Below are 25068 nucleotides of genomic sequence, written 5' to 3'. Positions count from 1 at the left end.
ACACACACACACACACACACACACACACACACACACACACACACACACACACACACACACACACACACACACACACACACACACACACACAAATACAACTTCAAATACAGAAAAGAAAAGTGCAAGAAACAACTTCAAAATAAATCAAATGGTTGAGGTATTGCACCATTCTTAAGCAGAAGAATATGGATGAGATTCTCTTCACTGGCTGATTAAGCTTTAAGGAGGTGGTGTGATGTGAAAACAATCAGTAGATTTAAGTGAATCACAAAACAAACCCTGAAAGTGGTTTGGTTGTGTTTTAAGAAGAGGCCTTCTCAGATTGATGTGACACCCCGTATTCTGCTAGTAATTCCCCTTGTTTTGCCTTTGTGGAATATCATCTCAGATTTTCTCAGGGAATGACTATAGAGAATGGACTTATTATCATGGCAGATTACTTCTGCCATTCTCTGTGGAGAAAAAGTAGGTCGAATAAGAATAATCTCATCTTTTTTCTTCTTCCTTTTTTTTTTTTTTTTTTTTTTTTGACCACATTCAGAGGAAAATTGTTTCGGTCTCACTGAGTTGTGACAAAATTGAGAAAGAAATGAGATTAAAATATGAAATGAGTCTGTGAACAAGATTGGGGCTAGACATTTGGTATCCTTAAGGTACTGTTTTGGTATTTTGTTTCACATCTGCTTTTGAGGGATTCATCACATCCACATGTTTTTAATCTTTCAGACACCCAAAACCCTATTACTCATCTAGCTTTTAGCAGCTTTGTAAAAATGCAAATATTCCACTAAATTCTCTTTCTATCCTCCAGGTCAGGAACGATTTGGGAACATGACGCGAGTGTACTACAAAGAGGCAGTGGGGGCATTCGTGGTGTTCGATGTGACAAGGGGCTCCACGTTTGAGGCAGTGTCTAAGTGGAAGCATGACCTGGACAGCAAGGTGAAGCTAGCTAATGGCAACCCTATCCCTTCTGTGCTGCTCGCCAATAAGTGTGACCAGAAGAAAGAGAGTGCCAACAACACGGCCCTAATGGACAATTTCTGCAAAGAGACTGGCTTTCTGGGCTGGTTTGAAACCTCAGCTAAGGTGAGAGATCAATACGTTAGATGGAGAAGAGGTTAGCCGCACATACACCATTCATAAAAAAGATCCATGCAGTTTTTCATACATTCCCTCTATATCTGTTTAACAGGCTTCTTTTAAAATATTCTCCTGATCCTTCCTCATGTTTTATTTCTGGTTCCTCTACACTTTAAAGCAGGGTTCAGTAGCGTGAAATTACCAAAGTAACGGCTCATATTAATGCTGGCTGAGATATTTTGCATCATGGGAATACTTATTTCCGTTAAAGCTTCTTGAGTCATGGTCCAAACATGACCAGTAATGGCTTCTAATCTTATTTTATGCATGAACGTTACTTGTGTTTGTGGCAAATCAAATGTGATAAAAGCTTTGAAATGCCCACATAGCTGAAAATAAAAGGAACCACTGGACTTTACTGTGAAGACATTTTGCAGTTTTACTGAATGGCTTCTTCACTTCTTATGGCAGACAGGAAATCCTCAGATGATATCCTGCGAGGGACGCTGGTGCAATCACACTGGTTACAATGTGGCGATTGGGAAATAGTTAAATGTAGTAACTGCTTTTGTTAAACACTAACACATTAACATTTTTGATCCAAAATTCAGTGTTAAGCATGGCAGATTGTACATAATTAGGGGATAAGAATAAAGTTGAGACTAGAATGAGATCTCGAATATGTCTTAATCTTCTTTGAAACTTTGACAAATGATGTGGTTGGAAATCTATGAAAAATTCACGCGCAACATCTACGGACTTTTGTCTTTGCAACCAGTGAAACCAGATTTGATATGGTAACACATGACATTGACTGATGCTGCAGCCTAGATAAGACATAAGGGTTAGAGAGATAGGGCTCTGAAAGAAAATGTAGTGTTTCTCCTCAACTTCCCTGTGATCACTACGTCACAGGTTTGGTGTTACTCTGTTTGTGTGTCTACACTGCACTTTTCTTCCTCTGTCCTTGTGAGTAGAATGTAGTGAATCATCACATCGCATAAACTCATTTTCAGTTAAGTTCATACACGTAAGGGCTAAAATATTTGACTGTTTATTTTGCTGTGATGGAAGTAGTATTTAGATCATTTACTAAAGTAAAAGTAGCAGTACCACATTATGACAATTCTCCATTACAAGTAAAAGTCCTACATGTAGATCTTACTTAAGGAAAAGTACAAGACTCCAGGGAAAGCCCCCTCCTGTGTTCCCCTCAACTTCTTTTCTTTAGTAAGATACGTTTACAAGTTAATAAGCCAATAGATGCTTGCAAACACACGATACATTTCAACCACCTATTATACTTCCATGTGGAGGAATGCTTTTATGACTTTTGGCAGGCGGAGTAAACTTTCCTAACTCATTCCAGATAACCTCAGGCCCTGCAGCGGTGTCACGTGCTGTGTCATGTGAAGGGTTTGTGTGATGTGTGCAAAGCCTTTCCAACCATTTCCTTCCTGTGAGTGCAATGAATTGTTGTTTCTCTAACTTTATCCTTTCCAAAAGGTGGTACGAGAGAATAAGACACAATCGCGATGAGATGGGCATTGTTTATGTCACAGTTTTGCAATGTGTGGGACTTAGGCAGGTCAAATATTGAGGGGCTTTTATTTTTTCCCTGGTCCTAATCAGCCTTAGCTATCATGTAGTCAACGACTTATCTCTAATTAGAATTTTTTTTTTCTTGTTCTGATTGGTGCGTGCCCTCTACTCATTGAAAAATCCTGAAAAGTTTAAAAGTGATGTAGACAGTACTCCTAATCATGTATTCACATCCACTTCCAATTAATAATAAAACCCAGATTCAAACAGTGCATTTTGGTAAACATTTTTTATTAGTTAGTATTTTCTAAAATTATGAGCAATTTAGATTTTTAGAGTAATGTAATTTGTGACTTCTCTTAATGCTAGCAAGTTTCAAATATATCTCAATTAAAAAAAAAAAACCATACCATGTTTGCTATTACGTCTTTGTTAATTTCTCTGTTACTGGAGAGCAGGGGTCGGAAAATGGCGGGCCAGAACATAGTCAATTTATCATTTATATTCCACCATTTACTGCGTACCTTTTAAGCTCAGTCAGTAGTGCACAGGACTCCTGTTCGAAGGGTTGTGTGTTCAATCTCCATTTATTGCTAGTGTTATTTTTCTCCCTTTTCAACAAATTGATTATGAAGAGATCTTTTTACATGTTCACATTAAGCATGTGCAGGAGTGTGTTCCCCCCCGCGATTGGTCCACATCAACCTATGGACACTTATTTTCATTTCCCCAGTATCTCCAAGCAGAGGAAATTCCTGCGTTTCTCATTCAGGGGAATCTGATCTCTCATTTTTGGGGCTTTGTCAGAGGTGTGTCAAGCAAGCCAGATACTCTTTTGAATTTCCTTCAGAACTTTTCAAAGTAAAAACTCAATTAAACACGACATAAAGTACTGCTGCAAAGATGTTCTTGCACTTTTATTTTGTTGGCAAAATCACTTAAGAGGAAGTGATTATGTCAGTATCTTTTGCTGTCATGACTTAGATCATCGTTTCAGCACTAGCCACTATAATGTTTTTTTGCCGCTATCAAAGTAATCTGGGGCCAGATATTATTGCTGGCGGGCCAGCTCTGGCCCGCAGGCCGCCTATTGTCGACCACTGCTTTAGAACTTAGAGACAGGCCATTAATATTTATTACCTCTTCATCCCACGGGATGACAGCTTTTGGCCACAAGGACAAAGGTGGTTTTTACCTTTCCTCCGCTGGTCTCAGATTGCCTCTGTGGAAACCGTGTCTGCCAGCTGTTGCTTTAACAGGCTGGATCATATGAAAGGGTTTAGTGAACTTCCAAAGCAATAAAGGCCTGTGATTCCTCTTTCTAAATGCAGATTGCTGCAACCATTGACGGGCAAGCTGAAGCAAGGAAAAAGGAATTGTATCTGCATTGTCACTAAGGTGTAAATATTTTTTTTAATCAATGCCTTATCACCCCTCTAACATACTGCTTTAATCTTTTCCCAGGACAACATCAACGTGGATGAGGCAGCGCGTTTCCTGGTAGAGAATATCTTGGCTAACGACAAAGGTTTGCCATATGAGGAGAGCAATGGAGACCGGATCAAACTGGACCAGGAGACTGTGGCTGCTGAGATCAAGTCAGGCTGCTGCTAACACTCAGTCCATTCACATTAGCCGCCCGCTTCCCCTTGGCGGTGTCCAACACGTTCATCCAGCCTGTGGCTCTCAGCCCTCTTCTGCAGTCTCTCTGAGGAATATGAATGTTTGGGTCTTCAAAGCTCCAGGATTTTTTCTCCCTGCAGTGATGCCCATTTGACCTGCACGTCCAATCTTCTCACTGCAGCTTTCCCTATAGGCCAGAATAGAAAACCCAATTTTATCTAGATGTTGTCACTGCCTCTACTTGGCTGTTGCCTTCTTTGATCCACACCTCTAAACCACAGGATTTTTCTTATTGTGCTTGTCTCACTGCATTTTTCCCTGATTGTCTATTTCACCACCAGCCCTCTACACTTGAATCTGTCTGCTCCCCCTGTTGCCTCTGAAGCCCTGAACTATACCACATCTGAGAAGGGGTGCAAACTATGCAGAAAGTTGAGAATTTTGTCACTTTTGTCTGTTCTCTTACAGCATCCTTGTCATTCAGCATTTATCTGTGAAACAAGACACTTTATTGTTCAGTGTATACCTAACATAGGTGATGCCCCTTAAACAAAATCTTTTACAGCACAATCATGTTTGTGTTTCCAGCTGTTCTTTAGACTACTGTGTAAAAAGTAAGCAAACGAACATTATCAAAGTGTTATCGTATCTCATATTACTGTCATGAATTGTTGTCTTTAAGTCATATTGTTCCTGAAATAATGCGTAATTTTTTTTATCATGTTAATTAGCGAGGAACACTTTTTGTTGTTCACTAAAACATTTACGGACAGACGGACAATACAGCATTCCAGAAAAAAACTCTAATAACAGTACTATATGAGACACTGACAAATGTTTGTTTGATTGTCACTGGTATGAAAATGTTGATCTGATTTGCAGTATATATTTTTTAAAATCTGTTGGGTCATGCATTATATAAGCGGTGAGATGTCATAAAACAGAATCCGACAGAGGACTACACTGTCTTGTACACAGGGTTGGTAATCTGTTAAAGTGTTCAGAAGGAATATGAAGATTTTCTTTTATACATGGAGTTAAGATTACGTTTATACATAGAAATACTTTAAATCTACTAGACCAACATGGAATAAACATTTTAACAAATTTGTGCTGTCTACTAGTGATTAGACTGACCAAATGTATTTATCTATCCTTTTGATCAAATGTGTTTTATCTAATGTATTTATACTGTATATGGAATAACAATGGGGGGCAGTGTTGGTGTTGCTCAACAAAAACAACAACTCATCATTCAACCCAAATCATTCATAATTCATTCAATCATATAACCTTCAGATAGACAAGGTATGTGAATGAATTAATGAGGTCTGCACCATATAATTGAAGCACAGCATTTGGCTAAAATACAGGATAAACATTTATTTTCCCTGCTTAGAGTTTATGGTTTATTGTCCCACCCATATTGGCAAAATCAGATTATAAAATTCTGGTTTTTTTTACTTGCACGTAGACATCTTGGATCAAGACAGCTGAGCTGGGATTATTCTCACACATTTCTTATTAGCATACTGTACAAGCAATACTGCCTGATACAGGTCACTACAGGTTCTTGGGACTTGGATACAAAAATTGCAGCAATTTGGTATTACTACAGCAAAACTGCTGCAATAGACATAAGTGTGACTGCACCTAAGAATGATCGAGTGGCAGTGTATTTGTCTTAAATAAAAATGTATCCTAAATATTAGTAGACCTAATGAAAAGCAGATATTTTGGGCATCTGTTGTACATGTATGCAGCATCATCTATGCTGGGAAAACTAGATTCTGCCTAACATGCAGCATTGCGCTTGCCAAATCGTCCACCCTCATTGTAGTAAAATTTGTGTGTTTCTATCTACAAGGCAATTCTGTGCAAATTACCCAGTTATCTTTGTAGCCTTAACTTTGCGGTCAGTCGATACCAAACACAGTCTAACAGGCTACTACTTTTAAGTCCCCAGGGTGGTTTCAAAGTTAGGAAATACTGACTTTTCATTCTGTGCACCCTCAACATTGAACTCCTTACAAAAGATTCTTCTGTTTGAGGTGCTGCTACCACTTAGGGAGTTCAAGTCCCTGGTTGCAGATGGAGGAGTGTAGATGTTTTCTATAGGCTGGAGTCTTTAAGGGTATCTTGGAAGATGTTTTAATGTACTGTATTGTCATTTATGTGTCATGTAACTTTTAAATGCTGTTTAGCTCCCTTTCTTGGCCAGGTCTCCCTTGAAAGTGAGATTATATCTCAATGGACTTAAATAAAGGTTTAAAAAAAATGATAACGTCAATGGACATAATAAGGCTCACACAAAATGTCACTCCCACAAACCTCAACAGTCTAGATTCATAATCTAGCAAATGCCTTACAAGATGTATATATGTGTATAAAATGTTTGAGAAAACACTTGTGTTAAGTTTCTCTCAACGAAACTCAGCATGAAGGACTATGGATAAAGCTGTATGTGTGAAAAGTACAACTCAGACTGTGTCTTTGTGTGTGAGTGGGGGACAGAGAGAGAGGGATAGGCGGAACCATGTGAATCCACTCATGAAACTGTGATAGTCATCAGACACTGTGCTCTCAACACTACAGCTTACACTCTTCCACACACCTAATTGTTTCCCGAGCAGGAGTGCAGAGGAGGTGTGCCAATTGTGTTGTGTGCAAGCATTACAGCAGGTCTTATTCAAGGCCAATACTGCAATCCACATTATGTTATTAAAGCATTTCAGAGATAGTTGGAACCATGGCAGTATATTGATGTATTGCTTTTTATCTTGGAGTGTATTTCTGTGTTTCTGTGTAAGTGGCGCTACAATCTATGAGCCACATGCATCACAGACTTGAGGCAATACAATGCAATTTAATACCATGGCCTTCAAGAAAATGCAGTCTTTACACTTTTATCAAGATGGTCTTAGGAAGGTATTGATTAAATTCTGCAGCACAACTTGAGGCTATATTTTGTCTATTAATAGGTGTTTGTTTTGTCAGTTTTTATATAGCGGAATAAGACCAGATGTTTAATTTATGGCATTTAAGGCGAGACACCACAGTCCAAAATTTTGCTTTAATCTGTCAATTTTCAGATTTCAAGTTATTTTGCAACTATTATTACCATACTTTCATAAAATGTACAAAACAATTTTGAATAATATATATAAAAATAATAATTTTCTATTTTATACTGAGTCCGTTGGTGTTAAAACTCTTCACATTGAATCATAAATCGTTTGAAAGTTCGTTTTCTAGAGAACAGTGTTAGCTAGTCTATATCTATAAGAGATGTTTTCATGTTATCTTTTACAGACGAAATGACATGTTTCCTGTACCCAATCATTTTCTTCTCCCTTCAAGGTGGTTAGATCATCATAAATTTACATACTGTTTGTAAGGTCTCATAGCAAGAAACTTACAGAGTTTATTTTTTTTATTTATATCAATCTCATTTCATGTGATATTTACCTGTAAGTATGTAGCGGGGGAAGGTCATTCACACATGAGTGGTATATTCTGAATAAATCCATAACCCCCCCCCCCCCCACACACACACACACACACACACAATATTTTGATAAACCTTTCTGTAAATGGCTGGTCATTTGGCATATTATCACAAAACTACCAAAATCCAACTGACTCTTATTAATGTGCTGGAAAATTAATTTGTGTGATATGCAATCAGTGCATATTTAATTAAATGTCTCATTTGCATATAAAAAATTAAAAACAGTTGTCATTCAGCTTGTAAAGTTTCACTGTGATAAAAGTAAAGTTGTGGAAAAACGCCTATTTGACTGTGGTGCTTGGCCTTAAGTTTCCTATCTCTTAAGTAACTTTATGTAAATAGACGAGAAGTATCTGTCCTTTCGTCGCTGTGGTAACATGTGATGCAATAGCTCCAGACCCCGCCCATGTTAAAGCTGTGTTGCTTAGTAACGCCTAAACTTTCAAGAGCAGTGAGATAAGCAAACAAACGCAGCTCCCCGGCAGGCTCCTTGATTTGCTCGGTCCTTGGTCAGTTGCAATGTCCAAGTCACAACCAAAGAAAAAGGATTCCTCCTCCAGTAAAGTGTCTTTGTCAGACCGACAGACTGAGTGAGTTTGGTTCATGTTGGCAATGAACGTTATCGTTAGTTAGGTGATCTGTGTAAGTTAGTTCGCATTAACGTTGGCGTTAGCTGCGTAAAATCAAAATATACAAGAAGTCAGGGAGTTTGTTAATCATAACATAACCTTACACAACATATAAATGTGGCTTGTTTTATTGTGTCACATGTAACATTAATACAACAATGCACACTATCTTTAGTTATCTCTCTGACTAACTTATCTAACGTTATCTGTTGCTGTAAGTTAAAAACCTAGTAACGTTAACGTTAACGTGAGCCACTTGAGAAGAGATATACATCACGTGTGTGTGTATGTGTAAATCTCCCAGTCTGTGATCGTCATAACAAAATCAGACCATTTTGAGCTCACTATGAGAGAGAGCAAACAGATTTGGTGGGTTTACTCTAGACTGAGTCTCTGGTACTGAGCTGGCTAATATTGCTGCTAAATATTGACAAAAGGGAAGCCAAGAACAAATGAAATGAATAGCTGTGTGTCATCATTTCAGAGCAGCATCCCTAGCAGTCACTTCCTCTGAGAGCCTAGGAGGCGTGTGGAGATGCAGATTCCCCATTTGGCCCGAGTGGAATGATGCAGAAGTCAGCAAGGAGAAATGGGACTCAAGTAAAGGAGCTGAAGATGGAAAGACAAAGGGTTACAATCCTGTAAATCTGGAGAATAAAATGTTTTAAACTCTTAATAGATTATTCATTCATTTGCCATCATCATACATTTTACCGGTATAGGTTAAACTGTATAATTTGCTTCAAATCCTTGACAACTGATTCATTTTTACATGCAGATTCTTGGTTCATTGTGTGCTTGTATTTCGCATCCACTTTGTTTGCTTTCGTCTGCAGCCATTTTTTGAAGATCCCGAGGGAACGATTTCCCTACCTCCATCTTTGAAAGTGCACTCTTGGAAGCGTCCCACAGAGTTTATTGTCAACAAGGTAACCTTTAAGCTTCTATATTAATGATATAATTTCAAATGGGATAGTAAATGGCAAACATCTACCAGTCCCAGCTTGAAAATGATGACAGTTGGTCCATGGCACTGTATAATGAGAAAAGTGGTTTAGACCTGGGCTGTTGGATAGAAAATGTAGGTAATATAGAAATTTTCTTTTGTATTAATAAAGTAATTTTTCATGTAAAAGTACACATTTAATTTTTCAAGAACAGCTCTTCCGCTTCCTCTCATCATTGTAGATTGAATACATGTGGGTTTTTGGATCGTTGGTCAAAAAGAATTAACCAATCCCAAGACAATATTTGGTGGGTTCAAACCCCGGTTGCACCCCGGTTCTGTGTGGAGTTTGCATGTTCTCCCCGTGTCAGCGTGGGTTCTCTCCGGGTGCTCCGGCTTCCTCACACCATCCAAAGACATGCAGGCTAGGTTGATTGGTTACCCTAAATTGTCCTTAGGTGTGAGTGTGAGCGTGAGTGGTTGTTCGTCTATGTGTGGCCCTGTGATGGACTGGCGACCTGTCCAGGGTGTACCCCGCCTTGCGCCCGATGTCAGCTGGGATTGGCTCCAGCCCCCCCGTGACCCTGTACGCAGGATAAACGGTTGATGATGGATGGATGGATGGATGGATGGATGGATGGAAGACAATATTTGCTTTCTTTAGACTTTGGTAGTCATTTGTCTTTATTTAACATTTTGTAGAATAAAAAAGTACACGGACTCGCATAGACTAAACCATCAATCTCCTAATCAAAAAGTGACCGGTTTATTAAGTAACCGTTGGTTGCAGCCATTACATGTATTAACATGTATTAAGTATATTTCTTTGCCACACAGTGTGAAATGTAGTTAAGGAAATCTGCTCTCTAGTCACCTCCAATGAAGTTTTAATCACTCCACTTTTGTGTTACCCCTCTCTCTCAGTGCAGTATTGAGCAGTTACTGGAAGCTTCCTGCCATTTGAATGAGTTCTTGCCAGGTCGCAAGCTGCCTTTTCACTCAAGATGTCAAAAGCGTTTCATTAATTTCATACAAGAGGAACACGGGCTAATCACAAAAGCAGTCAGCCGTGCAGATGCAGGCAATAGCTTTACTGTGAAGCTCTCTTCATTGGGCTATACCAGTCTGTATTTCCAAAGCAGAGTTTCTGTGACGATTCGGAGAAAACACGATCTCCCTTGACCCACAGCTGATCTCTCTCACTATCACCTGGCCCATTAATTGAAATTTAATTAGTAACATTATAGTCTATTAATTTGGTAGTGAAATATTCATCGCAGACGCAGTGTTGGGAGTATCATGGCGAGGTTAGACCAGTTTAGGCCCTGGGATGAGTAAAGAAGCATTAAGTAGGTCACATATTCTTGTCCACTTGACAATAGTCTCCATCTTGTTGATCACTGTGTTATTGTAGTGAATCATTCTGATCAACAACACACTGTATAACCACGTGAGTGCAGAACATTCATCTGTCAGTCATCTGGGTGTGAAGGTGCTAACATTCTCAGACAAATCGACCCATCTGTGCCTACAATGAAAACAATAATGTGCTTTATTTTTAGGGTCTCACCGTTGTTGAAAATCAAATGACCTTTGACCTAATCTCCCCCAATGATCATCTGATTTGCAGTGAGGTTAGTTTTCAACTGTTGTTTTCTACTTTTCTATTAAACATTGCACCGACTGTCCACCCAGATATTAGACAGCGGGATTGACAGAAATGAATTATGCCCTAGTGCCCTATTGATTTAGCGAATGATCAATCAGATAATTTATGATTCAGTTGATTGGTGGGTAATTGTTACACTTGTGATTACTTTTCTCTCCCTTCTCTCCTCCATCTTTGGTCAAGCTGATGAGGTGGATGATAAGTGAGATTTATATTGTTTGGAGGGCGCATAACTGCACATCTACAGAACAAGATGTTTGGAGACCTTGGGAGCATGTCTACTCTTTGTGTAAGGTGGTGAAAGGTCATGTGCCACTCTACAACAGCTATGGGAAATACGTGGTCAGAATCTACTGGATGGTGAGGATGGCGCACACACATACACACTACTAAAGTTTTGTTTCACTGCAGAAGTCCGTATTTCACAATGCCTCTTTGTTCATCACACATTTTTTAGAGAAACACTTAGGGCAATGGATGACATACAATTGCATTGTATTGTTCAGCAGACCCTATAGGAGGCAGAAGATGAGAGGGGAATGGGGATGGACTGAGGGTTGGATGGGGGAAGGAATGAGAAAGCCGTATCCACTCAGAGCTCAAATCAATCTGTCTCACTGCTGTGCAAAAATGGCTGGGCTTCATACTTTGCCTGATGAATAGATAAGGCTTAACAGGAGTCAGCTGCTTCTCAGAGAACAAGGCTCAAGTTATATATTTTTACCTAGTAAGACCATGAGTGTAGGCACAACCCTGGGAAGGAGGGCTTTATGCACTACAAGTGTAAGGATTATACAGAGTTTTGGCTCTAAATAAAGGTCGTCTTTGCATTGGGATACAGCTTGAAGTTTCTGGCCTGAGAGTTTCAGTATATGTGTGTCATTTCAGAAAGGGAACTTCTTCTAGCAGAACTAGAAGAAGCGAGAAAGTGAAGAACACAAAGCGAAACGCGATGGTGCTCTGTAACACTGTGACTGCCTTGACAAGTAAGCATGACACGGTTGTAGGCAGCAGTCCCCGTGCCAACCATAGCACGCTAACAGATGGTTGTTGAGATGGCATTAGGCACCCAGCCCCCCTTCTGGTTTCTTTGCCTATTTTTGCTCTTAGTTGACTCATTTTTTACCCTGCTCATATGATTGTTTATTGTTCCACACCAATCTTCTTCCAAATGTTTTTTCCTTCACACCGCTGTGAATATCCATCCCATTCCCATTTTCTTGCCTTGTTTCATTTTACCCTAAAACTCTGTCTCTCCTTTCCTCCTTTTCTTCCCCTCTCCGCTAACTTGTCCTTTCGCACTGTATTTTACCCCATCTGTGAACACATCGGGCTCCTCCTCGGGATGATGGTTTGACAAGGGAGTGAAGAACAGGCAAGAAAGGGAGTGTGCTCGCCTGCACTCTATATTGACTTGCATTGCTTGTGCACACTGCTCTGATAGATAAAGAAAGGCACAGCTGCGAACAGTCAGTCAGATTATCACCAGCTTGTGCTGCTTTTTTCTTACAAGCAGTGTGAAACTCCCCCAGACGGCCAGTAGACAGACCACACCACAGACAGCATGTAACAAGCTCTGACACCAAACAGGATGCTAAGATGCGAGCATAAGGTAGTTAATGCTAGGAGAGGTGTTGGAATATGAAGCCCATACAGAGAATCTGAGGTGATGAGTTACACATTGGGTGTTTAGGAAAAAAATCCACTTTTGGTTCTTACTGTCATATTCTGAATCACACCTGCAGAACACTTGGAACATGGAGGAGAAGTTTAATATTTTAAATTTAGCAGTAGGTGTATTAGGAGCTGGTATTAGTCATGGCCAATAACATAAGCTCCTCTTTGAATGAAATGTATTCATTCAAAAACAACAAATGTTGACCAAAGTGCTTTACAGAATACTTGAATGATCAAGTATAAATAAAAAGAATATAAAAGAATTGAACAAATAAAAACATAGACATAAATAAGAGGATATAAGTCAATTGATAAAAGCATAAAATCTCACAAACACAAACAGCATTGCACAAACAACAAATAAAATGCGAACAAAGATAAACCAGAGTGTGGCCAGGTATGTCTTAATGATGACAATTAAGAGGCTAAAGAAAAGAGAGTGGTCTTAAATGTATTTGTGGAGGAGTAAGATCTAATTTGTTAGTGGCAAACTATTCCACGATTTAGGGCCAGCTAGTGAAAATGCTGGGCCACTTTTGGTTTTTAACTGGGCGTGTGGAATGTAGAGCAGTGATTGGTCACTAGATCTGAGGGGTGGAATAGGAATTGAGAGTTCAGACAACCTTCCTCTAACAGGTATTTCAGCCAGAAATTCAGTGTTTGTTGCAAATGGTTATAATATTATTCACAGAAGAAGTTGGTAGAACAAACACTAGTAGAGATTCAGTGAAGCCTGTTAACATACATGCACATTAGAGTCTAATAGAGTCAACAATACCAAAAGCTTAGCACATAGGGAGGGGTTTGGGGTGGTGGAGGGAACTGCCTCAGCAAACAGTGTTGCCACGAAGGTAAATCCAAAATAAAAGTTTGAATTGTAAGGTCATGAAAGCTGCCTAGTACACTTGTATGAATGTTAATGGATGTTATTGGATGGCTGGTAGCTGACCAGATGATGCATCAGTGAGATAATAACAAAGAGGATGGATGAAACTTAAGCGGTTAATAAGCAATCAATCAGTTATATATGGCTTCATCTTTCAATAATTCATTACATTGTATTTACTTAAGGAAGGGATGCAAATCAAAAGTAACTTAAAATAATTAATTTACTTTACATTAAAGATTTTTTCCCTTATTTGCTTTCTTGAAGAGAGTTTAAAGCTTTTTTGTCGGGCAACCAGTCGAGACTCCAGGAAGTTTCTTGTCCTGACCATAAAATGGTCTGGCAGATAAACCCCTGCAAATTTGTCATTCTTACACTTTGATTTGTTTAATAATTTAACAATACAGACTTAACATGTTAATTGGGAGTTTTAAAGATGCTGGTTGTTGGAAAATACCTTCAGACAGTGCCAGGCAAGCTGTTTCTCCCTGTTTCCATTGCGTATGCTCAGTTAAGTTAGTCAGCTGCTGGCTGTAGCTACAAACTGTATTTAGTGTACAGACACGAGAGTGGTATCAATCTTCTATTTCCCATAATGTCCCATATATCTTGCTATAGTCATAATAAAATTGCACATCTAATATACAGTCTAATTTCTTAGAACTACTATTTGAGGTGCATTGATACCATACCATATCTTCACTCACTATGTCTTCCTTCCTTGCTTTTAGGGTTGTTGGAGAAAGGTAACAGTAGATGATTCCATGCCATTTGATGAAGAAAACAACCTGCTTCTCCCCGCCTCCACCTGTCAGTCAGAGCTGTGGCCAATGTTGTTGGCTAAAGCTCTTATTAAAGTGGCCAACACAAAGTGAGTTAATGTACATTCCAACACAAACTGTAAGCACCTCAATACTACCCCAAGGAGTTGGGAAATAGTTTAGTCTGAAAGTAAGAGGTCTAAAGAACAAACTCAATTTTATGTCCCACTAAGCAACCTGACTCTAATAAGACCACACACTGTGCATGCTTACCCTGTATACTAACACTCTGTGCTATCCCTGCTTACATAAAGCAGTGTACAGGGTGGTACTATTGCCCAGTTTTAAATGAAATTCGATTAATACAAACAAATGATTCATTTTATTCACAGTACATTTCCTAGCTGACACGTACGCACATGTTGTACCTAAAGAAGTGAACTAAACAATTTAAAGCTCACGCACATGCACAAGAACTAGAACCTTCACCTTCACCTGACCTAATCTCTGCCTTGTGCTGTGTTGAATTTGGTGACAGACAGGCAGTGTGCCTGTCTGTGATGGGGCAATATGGCGTGTGTAAAAGTGGCTGTTCCAGTGTCCACAGAAGTTTGAGACATAAATGTTTCATCCAAGACAGGAAACAAAGGAGCCTCTCTCCCAGTGAATTATTTATGAGCCATAGTGAAAGTTCTTCGTACTAAACTAGTACCAAACTTTGCCCAGGTCTCTGCTGCAGCGCCTCAGAAATGCCTTAGTCGTTATTTTAATTCAAAGCTGAATCTGAGGACACCTTCACTTTGGTGCTGAGTAGTGTTTTTGTAGTAGTTATGGACTGTGGCATTATTGATCAAGTTGTACTGATTTCACTTCCTTGGACGTCATGACTGTGGACTGGACATGCTGGCCACAACATCCCAAGAGGACCAATTAGAGTTGCTGCAGCAATCTGTTTCAAGTGAACTTGTGTGTGAAGGATACATAAAGACTCTCTCACACACTCTTCCGTTCTAGAGACTAGTAGTTGCAATACACTTCAGGCAAATTTCAAATTGTAGAAGATAAGCTGAGTCTGTTAACATTCAGTCACACAGAGAAAAAGTCCAGGCTGGTTAAGACAGCACTACTACAACTGTTTGGCTGACGTGTAGACATACATTATATAAGCTTGTTGCTGTTTGGTAAATTGGTAATAAAATGACCATTTAAGGCACCATTACAAAAGTCAATTTGAACATCCCATTGTTTTGGTATTTGTGATTCTTCAGTACAAATTTTCATCACAAATAGTTTCTGTAGGTCAGTTACCTTTGTTCTCTCACTGTTGTCATTCCTAAACATGATGTTAAAGTAAAGACAGAAAACAAGAGAGCGAGGAAGTCCATTTTTTTGAAGGTGAGTTGAGTCACTTGAACGGCAAGCATATTGTGGGGTTTTTCACATACTGAAACCATAACCTCACAAGATCCATGTGAAAATAGTGCCAGTGCCACTATATGAGGTTTGAATTAAGTCTTTAGCTTGTTGCACATTTTTTTATACAGTTTTTTGGTGTTTGTTTCTCAGATCAGTGTCAGAGGCTTTCGGGAAGATGGGGGAGTTCACCTTTATCCATGCCCTCACCGGCTGGATCCCAGAAACCAGTCCTATAAAGTAAGGTCCTCATTGGTCAACTCCACTCATATACCTCTGTCTTCTGCATCTTTTGTTCTCAGTATTATACATACATGTAGGTGTCCCCCTTAATTGTGTCTTTGTTAGTAGGGTTGACATGCCCACTCTTCTCTTTGCTTTTATTTTTCTTCTCAGACTAATCTCTGGCAGTTTATTACAATAACGGCTATGGCACTAAATGCACACAAGGTACAAGGTAGATTGTTTATCATTCTAAAACACAAGGATGTATAAAATATATATATATATATAAAATATATATAAATATATATAAATATATATATATATATATATAAAATATATAGAATAAAATAAAATAAAACAACACATACAGCTCTGTACCTGTAATCTGCATAATGACAATAACGTTGAATCTAATCTAATCTGATCTAAAGTATACTATTTTATACAAATATACTGTAGCAAAGTAATTTAATCTATCTACAAGACACATTTTGGGAGAAATGGTTTGAGTTTTAAAACGGAAACAAGAAGATCTTATAAAGGAGGAGGAGAGGCCTTGTGGAGTGGAGAATCTCAGCTTGTCAGTGATAGTGTTTTTCTTTATAGCTCAGCAGGTGAGCTGCTGTTGGTAGGTCGCCTGTGGAATCTCTCAACATATACAGGCACTAAGCATGATTGTGTTTGGGTTTGTGTTGTTTCAATTTGTGACACATGAGATTGCAGACCTACATGCATGTACACACACACCCATACCAACACACTATACACTCTACCGATATTTTGGTTTTCTGCATACAGCCTACAGATTAGGATTTTAGGTTTTATTGTGGCTGACAATCAGCACCGATGAGCCATTGTTATAATCCAGGAAACTGTAAACAAAGTTGTATGTATTTTTTTATCCGTACATACAGTATAATGCTCAGGTGCATCATTATCAGCAACCGTCACTATCTTCCACAATCGGAGAGCTAACATGTTGGAGGAACTACAGTATTTATTTTTAGGTTGACCTACTTAAAAAGGAGAAGTACATACACAAACCGCAGTGGGAATATGATATGTCAGATTTTTACATGTTCTCCTTACATTGGAATGACAAGAAAAGTTGCATTTTTAAACGAACAACAAAGTGTTGTCCTTCAAATAAATTAACGTGACTCCATGTCTTTCACTCACTAATCACACTTAAAAAAGATGCTCACTGATTCTGGTATACTAACCTGCTTCGCACCATGCTGTACTGAGATGACCCATAAATCTGGCATGGTAAGGAGGCTAGGAACCTGCTCCAGCTTCATTCCTCACTGCTTTCTTCAATATGTTCAGACGAGTCAGGGAGGTTCATTTTCCTTTAAAAAGGTCTTTGTTACTTTAATTTGCATTTCAATGTTTTTATGCAGTTTTAAAAAAATGTTTTAATGCATAATGTAAAGCGCTTTGAATTGGCTTTGTGTATGAAGTGTGCTATACAAATAAAGTTGCCTTGCCTTCAGTTCAAAAAGATCTTCTAAAGGCTGTGTTGACGCAGAGAGAAGATAGTATTATGTACTTTATTTTCAAGTGAGAGAGAAATGCTGATGTAAGAACTGCAGCCTCATTGTATTGTAAATAGAGGGACAGTAGAGCAACAGAAACAGCAGCAGACTTAGCTCTAAGACATAGTGCAGAAGCAGTAGACTTCATCTAATATCAGGGCAGTAATGGCGTCATAAGTGTTATAAGCTCAACAGGCAAGAGGGCCTAATATCAGTGCTTGTTTGCTTGCTCAAAGGTTATAATTTTGTTTTGTACAAATAAAAATTCACAAGCAAACAAATTCCAGTCAAAACTGGCTAAAAAAAAAAAAAATATTATTTTGATCTCATCCCCTGCAGCCTGTAACCAATAATAATTTATTTAACCTCCTCTCAGGTCGGTACACCTGAGAAAAACCTGGGATTTCTTACAAGACACAATTCCCATATTTACACTCCCAGATGAGAGTTTGCTGGAGACGAAGCCTCAGACTGCAGATCCAGCTGCAGGGAGAGATTCCAGCTTTATTGACCACAAGAGTCAGCTGCCAGAACCAGAGAAAAGCAAAGGTCTGAATTATGCCACAGTCAGACACATACACACACACACCCACACACGCAGACACAGAAAGGCACAAAATTATGGCCACATGCATACTCTCAAAGATACATCTCAATTATACACTGAGCTTGCATATTAAATTAAGTGAGTCAATTCAATCAATCATGCATTAGGTTGTGATCATTTATGTGCGGGTTGTTTGTAAAATGATATATATGTGTTGTATGTTTGTGTACATGTGCAGCACTACTATTTGTACATAGGTGTGTAAATCTCTATTTTTCTCCCTCTGCATCCATATTCAAGTAGTGTGGAGCATGACAATGAATATTCAGTGTATAGCAGTAATAACCCTTATACCTTTGCAACATTCATAGTATTGCTTGATGATTTACTTTATGACTGTGGAAAACTCCAAGGTCACTATCCTGCTATACTTCAAAATGCCTACATTTCGTCAGTCAGCCTGTGCCCAGCTGCCTCTTTCCTGTTGTTTCAAGCATCACTTCCTGTTTTCACGTGCTCATGTATTATAGAGCGCAGGGAGGGTTAATTCATGTACGATGGGCTATAAATAACCCAGCAGAGGAAGCAGTGACAGGGTGAATTATTTGGTGTTCCTGCAGGGCAGAAGAGCCCACCAAGTAAAGTGTGGGGATCGAAACATGTCCTCAGAAAAGAGTGTGTGGCTTAGAGTTGTTTTAGGTCATTGAGGTAGAGAAATACCGTAAAGACTTTATGAAGGTTGTGCAATTCATTTATTTGTAATTCTTAATAAAAAATGGCAAAAAGCTGCGATCATCCTCAGCATGTTAATCATACTTGCATTGTGCAAAATGTATCTCTACAAACCCGGTTAATTCTAAAGAGTGTAAAGTGACAAAAAGGTGAGACAATGTTTTCTTCTTGTATTATAATTTAAATTGTCTTCAAAATATTTACACGTTCAACAACATCATGACATTTTGTGATGATTGGGCCACTGTGTGAATTCAGTGTCTTCTCTGATGCTCTCCTGCTTACCCACCTGCTCTTCCTGACAGTAATACGTCCCTTGGTCTCTCCTACAATCCCACTTGTTCACAATAATTAAACTGATGGATTATTAACATACTGTAATGACACGCGCGGACAAATTGGTATTAATTCACAAAACGTGTATGCTTTAGGGAAGTGCATCACATGGTGCAAACACACACAAAAAACCCTACACATTCTTTTTCTCTCACTGTTTGGTGTTCACTTTCATATTCCATATAAATGCATAAATCACTATGCAGTAAGAGAACCACATCTCTGTTCAATTCTTAATGTGTAGCCTTGCCTTTATATTACTCTGGCAGTGCTCACATCTCTCTTCATCATGGTCCTTCAAATTGATTTTCCATGTCTCTTGGCTCACATGTTCCCTATACAATATACTCTAAAATGCACCATAGGGGCAGGGCCATCCATAGATAACCTAGATACTTTCATGGTCTCATAGTTATACTTGTGGAGGCCAATAGTGCTTTCACTTTATGTAAATTTGTATAGTCCTTTATTTTTCAATTGTCACGTGGCACTATGTTTCACTATATCAATATGTTTAATCAGAGTCACTCAGTAATATCAGTCTCTCAGAAACATACATACAGTGGGAGTATATCTATTTTTTGTCCATGTTGAGTGCATGTGCTTATGTGTGTTTGTGCGAGTTTGCGGATGACTATTGGTTTGACCTTATGTTAGTCTTCTTTGTGTGTTTTTCTCAGGTACCCCCGAGTTAGTGGTGTGTGCCAGCTGCTCCCCTTTACAGCCACATAACAATTCCTTTGGGTTTGGACAAATGGTATGTCCACTCCTCCTCCTTATGCATACACTTGCTCATTCAGTGCAAGTTTTCTACTTCAGTCACACCGCTACAAGACACATTTGCATCCAAGGAAATTAGATTTCAGCTGCTGTAGATTGTAGTCAGATCTTGAATGCAGATTTAAAAAGTATACATGCAACCTAATCTGGATGCAATCTGCAAATGTCTGCATGAGTGTTTCAACTCAAATGTTAGAAGTTGTATTTTATTTATTTATTATACAAAGGGTACATTTAAGGTCCAACCTTCACGGAGAAATTCTTGCTATTTTTTGTGTTGACCCATGTGGATCCAAAAAAACATAAAGACAGAATCATTTTTAAATGGTCAAATTTTATTCAATTAATTCACTCATAATAAGGATTTTACGCTAAATGTGAAAACATATTGTTTTTCAATACTTTTAAGAAATATATACTGTCTCAATCACTTGTTAAATAGCACAGTAATGGGAAAATGTATTGAAGCCCCATAGAACAGTGGGTGGTAGAGATCAAACATAACAGTGCCTGTGACCTGGGGGCTTGGTGTGTTCTATTTGGATGCTTTGCCTCAACAGGCTTTGCTTGTTTTATTATTTACACCCATGGTATGGCTAATTGGTGGACAGTTTCAAGGATTTTCCTCTGTTAGAGATGTTATGTCACCTCCACACACTGATCCTGGGACAGAATGCCAATCTTGATTCAGCTTTAGAGTTGGTTACAGGTGACAATAATTCACCGTATGAGGGAATGCGTTTTGACCTGCATTTTTAATGTTCATGAGTGAGTACTGCATGTGTATTTATTATTTTATATGTTGTCTATATGCGGGAATGCAGGCAAACTCCTCAGAGTTTCTTCGTCAGTACGGTCTCTCCTTGCTGCACAGCCACATTGTCCTGTTGACCAGAACCCGGGCATGCCAGCTGGAGCCACCACCCAAACCTCCACCTGTGCCCAGATGGAAACTCATCCGCCAGCGCAAGGAGAGCGTGGTCACCGATGAACCGCAGAGTGCGTGAGAGACAGAGAAGGAGGCAGGAAATTAAAAAAAAATACAAAAATGTTAAAATTAAGTTTGGAAAAAAAGGTGGTAAAGGGGAAACCAGGAGGAGGATGCAGGGGAGGATATCAAACAAATAGAAAAGCACAAATTATATGATAGTGTGTAGGTGAATTTCATGAATAAATATGACTAGAAAGGAAAGCGAGTGCTAATGCAGGGGGTTTAGAACCTACAGTACAGGGGGCATACAGTACTGCTTGCTGAAATGAAGAAAAAGAGGAGGATTGCTACAATATTTCTGTAATAAAAATAGCCGCTGGCTTGGGCATAGCTGACATCAGCTGATCTCAGCTGTGAAACAGAAAATGCAGTAAAAAGGAGTCAGAAGTAAAAAAGCATTGCTGGCATGATGTGTGAGATTTTTTACTCTTCTCTTTTCACAGAGCTTCCTTTGTCAAAACCAGAGAAGTTCATTGAAGTTGCCAGCCCATTTCTCTCCTACCATGTCAAGAGCGGCGTTGGCCCAACCCCTGAGCTGTACGTACACTGAAATGATCTAAAACTGAGAAATTAAACGAGATGGGTCTTTTCTGTTGTCCTGCTCTTTTGCCCACTGAACTGTGTTGTTCTGGAGTATTTCAATGTTCTACTTTGAGCTCTGACCTCAATGTGGAGGAAGCTTCCATCTAGGGATCAAAAAAGTACATTTTCATGATCACATCACTCTTTCTCACATCATCTTGCTGTATCTCAGTCTTGTCTCATCTTTCCCCCTGCACAATGACAGACAAATAGCAATTGAAACATTGAAACTATATGGGCATTTTTGTTCTAACTTGACTTTTACACTGAAGGGAATGGTTGCCAACTTAAGCAAATAAAATCACAGATCAAAGCAATGTTACAGTCAATAATGTGACATGTGTGACTCATTTGTAGATGATATGGTGTATTGCTTCTAAATCTGTTACCATGAGATGAGATTGCCTGTGTGTTATGATTACGATATGGAAGCTTGTGCTGTATGTCCATATAATATGTGGCATCAACGTGTCTTTGTGTGTCAGAGAGGCCAAGCAGAGCACCGAGAGGAAGCGTTCCTATGGATCCCCTCTGGTGTCCATTGTTGAGAGAGAGGAGGCTGAATGTCGAGAAGGCCTTGAGCCCGATGGAGCTGAACGCACCACTAACTCACCGAACAGCACAACAGACAAAATAGAGGTACATGGAATTACTGTCATGTTGTTGTTGAATATAGAACCTAAATTAATTGTGGTTACCCCTAGTCACTTATTAAAATAGCAATGAGGATCAGTGAAGCACAGGGTTATGCTACATGTCGAAAAACTAAGACAGTAGCAGCTGTACACAAAATTTTGTTGCCTCTTCTTGTTATTTCCTCGCTCCATTTTTTCCTCTCTCACCCCTCTGTCTGCCCTGTAAGTATGCAGTTGAAGGCTCAACAGTATCTCGGTGTGTCAGTGACAACAAGGCTGCCATCCCCCAGTCTCAAAGTCACTTCTGTTGTCTCCCAGCCAGGCCACTACTGACCAGGGGCACTAAAGAGAGAACCAGTGAGGGAAAGGAGATTGGAGGTTGGCGGTTGGGGGGGGTCAGAGCAGCAGCAGCCGAGAGACACAGACAGACACAGAGACGAGGATAGAAGCAAAGATAGAGAGGTATAAAGGGGGGGACAAGTGAAAAATGAAAAATATGTGACAGTTGGACAGGGAGAGATGAAAGCGATGCAGAGGGAGATGGGAAAACAGAAGTGGTGTGTGATGGTAGTGAACGGAGCGTGTGGGTTTTCATACAGGGAGAGGTCGTGTACTGTGCTGATGAAAAAAGCAGTGCAATTAGATGGTGAGCCATCAGTGTCTGCGTCTCCTGGGGGGATCATTATTACACTTCACTCCTAGCATACAGAGAAAAAATAGAGTTCATATTAATCGCCCTCTTGTGTAACTGTGACCAGTTATAGAGCGGTTAGGCTAGGGCAGTATGGACGCTCTAATTTGATGTGTCGTTTGATGTGTGTGCGCACATGCACCCGTATGGATTGGTTTTGTGTATTTGTCATATGTGTGCCACATTTTTACTTAGCGTGTGTGTTCCTGCTCTTTGCAAGAACGTCAACCCTGGCCAACAGTATCAACCTCTGTACCTAGCTCCTAGAATAGAAGAAGGTGGTGTCACATGATGTCCCTAATACCCTCAATGGTCTACTCACTCAATATTAGCGTGGGTTAAAGAATTAGATCCTGGTGTCGTAACTGTGCTGTTTTAACCTGTAATATGCTTGGAATGTGTTTAATCACTAAATCACCAAAGCCCCTGCATGGTTTCAGTTTCCTTGTGCCAGAGAACTACACTTCCCAAAGTCCAGTCTGGGCTCCTATGGATTTCCTTGTGCCTGTGAGCCGGGAATAGCCACAAAGAGATCTTTAACTTTTCATGTATAAAATGGGTTACACTTCAGGGGGAAATGTGAAATCTGAAGAGAGTCTCTTGGAGAACAACGACTCAACTCTGGCTGTGGAAAAAAAGCCCCATGAAGTGTGGGAAAGAAAGAAATGCACCCTCTCCCATCCATCAACCCATGACTGTGATTTGAAAAAAATATAGCTGTCTCCCCCCGAAAGCAGCAGCTTAAGATCCCAGGAGTCTTGTGTGTAAGATCTGTCAGTCTCTATGTCCTCTTACTATACACAGGTAAGCGATCTAATAAAATGGCATGCTGTGAGTGGACAAGACATACCCTGCCTTAGATCTTGACTCAAAGTTATATGCACTCTTGTGAAAACACACACACACACGCACACACACCCATTTTCATGTCTTTGTTGCTCTGAAAGTGTTGCTGTAGAGGTGGAGAGGAGATCAAGTGTGCCTCCCAATCACAATGCCTCTTTCCATCTGTCTGGGTCTCTGGGTACTTACTCAAATAAGTGGTGACTCACACACACACACACACACACACACACACACACACACACACTTTGACTCTGACTCATTAGAGAGTCTTGGCTGGGGTTGCTTTGAAGTTACACGAGACAAAGCCATAATTCTTATTCAGAGCAGAGTAAACTGTTTCACATTCACCAGGATTTTTCCTCAAGGGAGCATTATTTGGTGAAGAACAAGAAACGTCAGATGGAGAGGGGCGTGGAGCAAATTTCAGCTAGTTGATACAGGTGTACCACTCCTGTATAATGTTGGAATCTAGCTTTGTTATCAAATCAGCAGTGGATTCCCTTTTTAAGACCACATCATCTCCTGCCTTGCCGAGGAATAGGGTATTTAAAGGATTTGATAATGACTCATTAGATATATTTTTATTGTGTTGGGCAGACGAAGCATGAAATCAGAGCTGTTGAGTAATTCCCCTCTAAGAGAGTCACATGCTAAACAACATAATAACTCCTCATCTGTCACTGACAGTCAAAGTAAATTAGAGCTGGTATTCTCTGGTGGTGTTTTTAGCAGGAGAGGAGCAACCCATGTCACATTAGACCGTGTCTTGTGTCCTGTGGTGTACGGCGAGAATGGCGCAACACCACAGCTGGCATGGAATCACTAGAGGGTGGAGGCGTATCTCTGGCAGTGTTACTCTATCAGCAACTCACTGTTCATGCCTCTCTAACTCTCTCTCTCTTTTCCTCTCTCTCTCCCTCTCTGTCCCTTTAGGTTACTGCAGAGGACAGCAAGAAGGACGATGATGGCATCTCCAATGGTAAAAGCTGTTCCGATGCTGGGCCCCTCATTTATGTTAAAAATAATCTGCACTGTATCAGTACATAAGATTGCCTTGTAGTGAAATATTAGGCTTGTACTGAAGGACTTCTTCATTGGTTGACTTGGACAGCCTCTGTGCAGCATAGTCCAATTAATGTGATTAGAAGTATTTGCATATCTCGCCTCCACTCCCTCCATCTTTCTCTCCATGCTTCCATCGCTTAGCCAAGACACTTTGAAGAAGATGGGACTGAAATGATCCGTTATGACAACCAGCCAACTCCCTGCCTTCTCTCTGCCCTCGTTTAGTTGCTTAGTAACACCTGCAGTTTGAGTTAGCGGACCACCATTACTCAGCAGCAGAGACACTGGCCCTCGCCACCTCAGCTTTCTGATCAGACTTCTCGCTTTGAGAAGAGCTTGGGGGCAGAGTGTGTGTGTGTG

At 39.8% G+C, this 25068-nt stretch overlaps 2 protein-coding genes across 4 annotated transcripts in view; both read left to right on the top strand.

Moving 5' to 3' along the window:
• The window catches only part of rab32a (RAB32a, member RAS oncogene family), a 15831-nt gene extending 10472 nt beyond the window's left edge, over positions 1 to 5359 (top strand). Inside the window, exons 2-3 of the mRNA XM_046061142.1 lie at positions 812 to 1089; positions 4090 to 5359. Of these exons, the coding sequence (XP_045917098.1) occupies positions 812 to 1089; positions 4090 to 4239 (428 nt within the window). The 3' untranslated portion in view covers positions 4240 to 5359. The remainder of the gene's footprint in view (positions 1 to 811; positions 1090 to 4089) is intronic.
• A 2818-nt stretch (positions 5360 to 8177) lies between these two features.
• adgb (androglobin) overlaps positions 8178 to 25068 on the top strand; it is a 46081-nt gene continuing 29190 nt past the window's right edge. The window contains exons 1-13 of one of the 3 annotated variants that reach the window (XM_046060568.1): positions 8178 to 8349; positions 8873 to 9029; positions 9225 to 9317; positions 10897 to 10968; positions 11187 to 11363; positions 14298 to 14437; positions 15894 to 15980; positions 17880 to 18052; positions 19799 to 19875; positions 20723 to 20897; positions 21333 to 21426; positions 21957 to 22110; positions 24577 to 24622. In XM_046060568.1, the coding sequence (XP_045916524.1) occupies positions 8279 to 8349; positions 8873 to 9029; positions 9225 to 9317; positions 10897 to 10968; positions 11187 to 11363; positions 14298 to 14437; positions 15894 to 15980; positions 17880 to 18052; positions 19799 to 19875; positions 20723 to 20897; positions 21333 to 21426; positions 21957 to 22110; positions 24577 to 24622 (1516 nt within the window). In that variant the 5' untranslated portion in view covers positions 8178 to 8278. The remainder of the gene's footprint in view (positions 8350 to 8872; positions 9030 to 9224; positions 9318 to 10896; positions 10969 to 11186; positions 11364 to 14297; positions 14438 to 15893; positions 15981 to 17879; positions 18053 to 19798; positions 19876 to 20722; positions 20898 to 21332; positions 21427 to 21956; positions 22111 to 24576; positions 24623 to 25068) is intronic. The other 2 variants (XM_046060570.1, XM_046060569.1) reach the window with 2 other exon arrangements.

Source organism: Micropterus dolomieu, linkage group LG10 (assembly GCF_021292245.1).
Source record: "Micropterus dolomieu isolate WLL.071019.BEF.003 ecotype Adirondacks linkage group LG10, ASM2129224v1, whole genome shotgun sequence".
Classification (NCBI taxonomy): Eukaryota; Metazoa; Chordata; class Actinopteri; order Centrarchiformes; family Centrarchidae; genus Micropterus; species Micropterus dolomieu.
The sequence above is the reverse complement of the archived record's forward strand: the minus strand, read 5'-3'. Positions and strand labels throughout refer to the sequence as shown.